General features: G+C 34.5%; 1 protein-coding gene across 1 annotated transcript; it reads right to left on the reverse strand.

Annotated features, from left to right (window-relative positions):
• Nucleotides 1-470: 470 nt before the first annotated feature.
• LOC116131750 (dentin sialophosphoprotein) lies at nt 471-5906 on the reverse strand. Its single transcript, XM_031417438.1, is given in 6 exon segments — nt 471-725; nt 828-1636; nt 1988-2841; nt 3273-3375; nt 5040-5122; nt 5648-5906. Coding segments are annotated over 4 exon segments (1782 nt in total). The 5' UTR covers nt 3283-3375; nt 5040-5122; nt 5648-5906; the 3' UTR covers nt 471-616.
• Nucleotides 5907-6437: the final 531 nt, after the last annotated feature.

Raw genomic sequence — 6437 nt, forward strand, 5'->3', positions numbered from 1 at the left:
CCTCGAACCCAATTTAAGAATTTAAGAGACAATATTGGCCTCTCTACACGTGGCCCATCTTGAGGGGGCATATCAGCATGTAGCATATATCTATTATCAATCTTTATTCAAATTCAAATATTTCCTTGTATATAGCAGAGCTGTTGAGTCTTCCTTAAGACTAGGACTTCCTGTTGTATTTAGGAGTGATCTCGTTATTCCTCTGTGTATATGTACTCTATTTTGATTAATGAAAATGGCAGCAAATCATAATTGATTCTCTGCTCTACAATTCGTTCAAATTTTGAATGAGCTGCTACTTTTACAGAAAAAATTGGCTCTCGCTCTCACACTACCACAAAATTGCGTTAATAACAAGAGAAAATATTGATATAAATGCATTGACTTCTGAAGTATAAGACATTTCTCCATAACAACAAAGTTGAGACCATAAACCTACTGTACGTAACTCCCCGTTTGTAAGATCAGAGAAAAGAGCAAGATGTATACCTATATTACTTGATAAATCATATTATAACATATAGAAGAGGGTAAGAATAAAACTAAGAAAAAAAAAATGAAATTTTATCATGTATATACTTTCTAACTTCAATCTATTGATAGAAAAATAGAGCATTTAGAATCTACAGCAAAGAAGGCCCTGTCTCCAACATTTATGTTTCCGGAAATGTCTCTGATCAGCTTTTGCCATCCTTACTGGACTGCTATTCCACTCAGACTGTAGTCTGTTAATGTAATAAACAAATATGAAATTGTTAGTTCTGGATTAAATCTATAAGGACAGATGAACAATGAAGGAAGAAAAAAAATGTTTGAAGGATGCTTACATAGGAAAGGCAAAAGAACGGGTGCTTGTTGTGCTGCTATCAGATCTAAGAGAGAGGCTTCCAGAATATGCTATTGGCCCTGAATAAGTTATTAGACCTGATATAGGACCTGTTGCAGAGAAACTTGACTCCCCAATACCATTGCGAACCTGGCTTGAAACTGACAGCCTTGGAGCATCTTCAAGTTTTGAGGTGTCTGGAGTCTCAATTTGTTTAGAATTACCATTATGAGGACATTCCTCTTTACCTCTTGCTGTGGAAGCAGAAGCATCAAAGTCAAAAGTTATGCTTCCAGTCTCCACCTTGCTATTATATAATAACTTTTCATCCATGCTGATTTTTGTTGATTCTTCAGACCCAGAAACCAGATCATGGCTTGCCAAGGTTGCTTCATTGTTCTTTTCTTCGTCTCCAGAAACAAGAGCAGAATTTTCCAAGATTTCTTCCTCACCGCCATTGTTTGATTCTTCAGCTGCCTAAACCAAATCAGAGGTCACCAACTCTCCTTCCTCAGTGCCACCGTTTGATTCGTTGGCTGAAGAAACCAAGGCAGCATTTGCCAAGACTGCATCTCCAGAAACCAGATCAGGGCTTGCCAAGGTCGCCTCTTTACTGCCATTATGATTTCCTTCACTTGCAGAAACTGTTGTGCAGTTCGCCAAGATTGCTTCCTCACTGCCATTGTTTGAATCTTCCACCTCAGAAACCAAATCAGAGCTCACCATGATCTCTTCCTTGGTGCCACTATTTGATTCTTCGGCTAGAGAAACAAAAGCATCACTTGCCAAGACTTTTTTTCCATCACAGCCCTGCACTCAAATCATTAAAATCTTTATCACATACTCTCCTCTCTCTTTCTCTCTTTACATCATAAGAAGAAAAAGTTAATCTGTTGGGGTAATCTATATGCAACTATTTTGAAACTGTGCACCTGATATAATAATACTATCATCTAGTAGTTACATAGCAATATATTGAACCCAAATTCCATTGATGAGGAAACTATTTCACTGTCAGTATCTCAACCAACAAAGAAATATGGCAATTTATTATTAAGTACTCCTAAAGAAGATTTGAGCCTATATACAGGAGGAATCCAAAATCTTATTACAGTAACTATTGTTATACTGCAAAGTAATTTTAATCATGAAGATGAGTACCTGCTGAGTCTCTGTTTCATCATTACTGGAAGACTTGGAGTATGAGTTCTCTGTTGTCAAACCTTGCATCGACAGCAAATCTCCAAGTGAGAACTTTTTTGAGACATCATCTGCAGTTTTGTCTGTTTCATCATCTTTCACTTCATCCGTCAACACTAAATCCTTAGAATCACATAGACCAACTGTATCTTTGTCAGAATCATGTGTGGGTGGAAAATCATATTGATTGACAGTATCCGTATTAGAATCATTTTCTGCCGAAGATTTCAACACATCTACGAGAGGCATAACAGTATTGATTTTTTCTTCCATCAGTTCATCATTTCTATTCTTCTCAGGTGGAAGGAAGGAACAGACACCCTTCTCTTCTGTATCACTCTCAAACAGGATCCTGTCCTGGGAAGGTACCCCCTCATCAATGCAAATATCCTTGACATGGTATGTACTCTCTTTGTAACAAACTATCAACTCAGGTAGTTCACATTCCATAACACTTTTGTCCATATAAAAAACTGAGTCCTCAAATGATTCTGTTTCTTGGCAAGAATGAGAATGTTGTGCTGCCAGATCTCTGAAATCCTTTTCATTGTCATTTGCTATATCATTCAAATTCACAGAACGATCAAGTTTTGTCGCAGTCCAACCATCTGCATCATTTTTCATATATGATAATTTATCTGCGTCCCCCTCACTGGGTTTTGAAGCACACAAGACTCCGTTCTGATATTCCTTTACAATACTATTTCCTGACTTCAGCCTAGTGGACTCCAAAGCATTGTCTTGATAATCAAAAGGTTTGGAATCAGACTTGCGGTCTAGAGTTGAATGGGCAAATACTTGTTCATTATCTGAAACTACGAGAAAATATTTTATTATGGTGAATTCTAAAACAGGAAATTAGAGTAACGAAAAGAAGTGTTAGTTGAGTAACAATTAATAGAAAGTAAGATAAACAAAAAAAAATTGCACCACTTGGTTGATCAAAATCTAAATTTGCCAGCTAAGTTATGGGCCTGAATAATATAAACAGTGCAATAATAGGCTCAAGCAAGATCCCCAACTTCCATAAACCAACTTCTCAAGAAAATAATTTAAGCATTTTAAGGTCATCAAGAATTTTGATTGCCAACCAAAAGGCAGAAACGGTTATGATTATACCAAATTTAACTCCCAGAACAAAACAGACAGCATACAGATGCTAATTCTAAGGTAAAGATGATAAAGAATATGTAAAAACAGAGTTGGGAATGAAAAAAAGAAATCCAAAAGAAGACTATATTATTACCAAATTTCATGGTTCACATGGATTGGGAAAGATGAGGAAGTTCTTCACAGCTACTATGAGTGATATCTTCAAGAATTCAGAATTCAGGGAGTGCAAGCTAATTCTGCCAACCAAAAACACATATAAAAACTATATTAAAATAAGCAGTCTAAAATTACCCCTCTTTAAATATACTTTGTAAGAGACCAAATGAGTATTAAGGTGTTGAAGTTTAGGGATGAAATCAGCAGAGTTCACTTCTAGAAAGCAAACCATAAGCAAATAACAAACATAATGACAACAGAATATAGATACACCATAAACAGTCTAGCATAACAGTTTACATCCAAAAACAACAAAATTCACAAGAAGATAATCTCAGATACACGAAAAAGCACTTCCCAAGGGAATAATTTATTAATTTTATTAATCAAAATTCTGAACAACTAGAAACATAACAAGCTTATTTATAATTGGTTTTCCCGTAGAACAAACTAAATTAAGACATCATAATTAAACAACAAAAACAAAATAAAACTTCTTATTACGAAGTCCTTATTAATTTGACAAAGAAGTCCTGGATCTGATTAGAAATTTTTTTTTCATAACCAAACGTTGTAGCAAATTTGAATCACAGAGAATTTCACCGTCACTAGTTGCTCATACTTTTAGAACAATACAGGGTTTTGACTTTTGAAAGGCTTTATCAGATACAGAAGAATGTTTGCTCAGGTCCAAAAAAAGAAGTAACCTCATATCAGTAAGCATTTAACAGAATCAACAGTATTACTGCTCACTCCTAAACGTAAAAAAGAGCAAACAAAGATGTAAGTTTTTTTTTTTTTTTTTTGTTCGTGTGTTAAAAAAAAAAAGAAGGTTTGGTATTGATAGAAACAAGTATACAAATTTAAAGGTATAAATGACTGTAGTAATATAGATTCCTAGTATAAACAAATTCAACAAGTCACATAGAAAATGTTAATGAAAAATGCAACTAGAGAACATACTGTACATAATAACTGTATATACTATTCTTAACAATTAAAGCTAAAACTGAGTTATTGAGGAAAACCACATCAACCAGAAGTTTAGAATAATCTCCAACAAATAGGCCAAATTAAGCTATTTAAACAGTCATGTCTCTTTAATTTTTGACAAGTAAAAAGATATTAGGAATAAATAGTTAAAAAAGGACCAGTATCAACTCAACAGCTTTAACACATAACAAATCATGAAAAGCGTGCTCAATATCAGAAGTCAAAAGCCAAAATAGAATAAAATGAAAAGCAGAGCTGAAACAGTAATTAATCCTGTCCCATGAATGTATATAAGTAGCTACATATATTATATTGTTCGGGCTAATGTTTGTTGAGAAAAACCAATAGCTATCCAATTACACGCACTAAAGAACATTATCGAGAAAAATAAGTACATAAGATCTCTCCCAAATCCAATATATGTTAAGCATGTGGAATCTTAAACATTTCCTATATAACAAAAGAACAAGAAAAGTTTAACTTTTCCTAAAGCTTACATAACTTTCACAGCTAAATACATACCTAAATTAAAAATATTATTCAGCAACCCATATGGCCCTCCTTTAAAACAATAACACCGTTTATTTTGTTCTCTAGCTCTAGTCAGATCTAACCCATTAATAAAAACTAAAATTCTAGAAGAAATCAGTGAAATCCCAGATGGTTTTACCTATCCCATGAACAAACATTGGAATGCCAAAATAGAAATGCCAGAGATCTGCATCAAATCCAAACCAAAAAAAAAAAAAACCTTGCTATCAGCTAAACAAGAGTATCTTCTTGTTCCTCTCGATTCGATTCACAAATCACAACCTACAATCCAGTTCCATATCACTGGAAAAAGATAAAACATAAGGCCAATAATTTGCAGACGTCTCAAAATAAAATTAAAAAAAAAAAAAAAAAAAAAGCATACCCAACTCAGCAGATCAAGCTATTAGAGAAAAATAGAACAGAGTGAGATCCACATATAAGTTGAAGAAAACTTTAAACTGAAGGGATGATATTATCGTTACTTACATATAAAGATATGAAGCTTTCAAAATGAAATCTGAATCCTAAGCTTAAATAAAGAGGTTGCTGTTTGTGGAAAGCAAATAGTAAATGGAGAAAAGGAAGGACAATGAATAGAAAGAGAGAGAGAGAGAGACAGTAAATAGTAAGTGAGTTGTAATCATCAAAAACCTAATATTAAAGGTCAACTGCAATTAATTCTTATTGAGTTCTTTGCAGTATCTGTGAACCCCCACCTATTTATTAGGCCGAAGTTTTGGCATTAATTATCACCCTCCACCTCAACACAACAATCCAATAAATATTGAAATCCAATAAACAACAATCAATATTTATTTTCCTTACCTGTTCCTTCACTTTCCTTGCTTCCCTCACCAGATTTTCCCGCTAACCAAACACCAAAACGTTAACAAAATCTCTCTCGTTTGTTTGAAGTTTTCGACACTTTGCCACCTGAAACTCACATTCAAACTGTTTTTTGTTGTGTTGTGTTTTGTCCCTCGAAGATGACAAAGAGTGAAAATTTTACAGCACAACCTCAAAAAAGTCAACTTGTGTGTCTTGTAATCGGGTGGCTGGGGGCGGGGACTTTGTTTTTGTTTTTGTTTTTGTTTTTGTTTTTCTCTAAATGTATGCGATGAGGGTCTGTGAGAATATGATGGTGTGTCAGTTCGTTGAGATCTTGAGCTGGCTCTCAGTAATCTGTAGTCTTATTATTATATTACAGATAACTTTTTTTCTTCTTTTATTTCATATTTTCTTTGTCAGCTTTACTTCTTTTTCCATTGGCGATTGGGACCCATTCCCAGTTCATCCTCTCCACTCATTTGAGTCAATGGCATGGGTTTCGCCGTTTGATTTTTTTAATAATTGATTTGATGATTTACTGTACCGGTACTGTTTTCTTCAAGTGGAAAACGGTGGTTTTGGGATCAGCACCGTCGTGTCATGATGTATTACACGTGTAGTTGAAGCTAATATGGGTTGTAGGTCCATGATGAGAGATGAGGATAAAGTAGGGGAAGTGAACACGTGTGGTATGATTAGCTACTACAATTTGGAGGATTTTTATTGTCATAAGGAGTATTGGGCCCGGCAATAGAATAAAGGGAGAAAGAAACAAATGCTTTTATCC

Source organism: Pistacia vera, unplaced genomic scaffold, assembly GCF_008641045.1.
Source record: "Pistacia vera cultivar Batoury unplaced genomic scaffold, PisVer_v2 Contig107, whole genome shotgun sequence".
Classification (NCBI taxonomy): domain Eukaryota; kingdom Viridiplantae; phylum Streptophyta; class Magnoliopsida; order Sapindales; family Anacardiaceae; genus Pistacia; species Pistacia vera.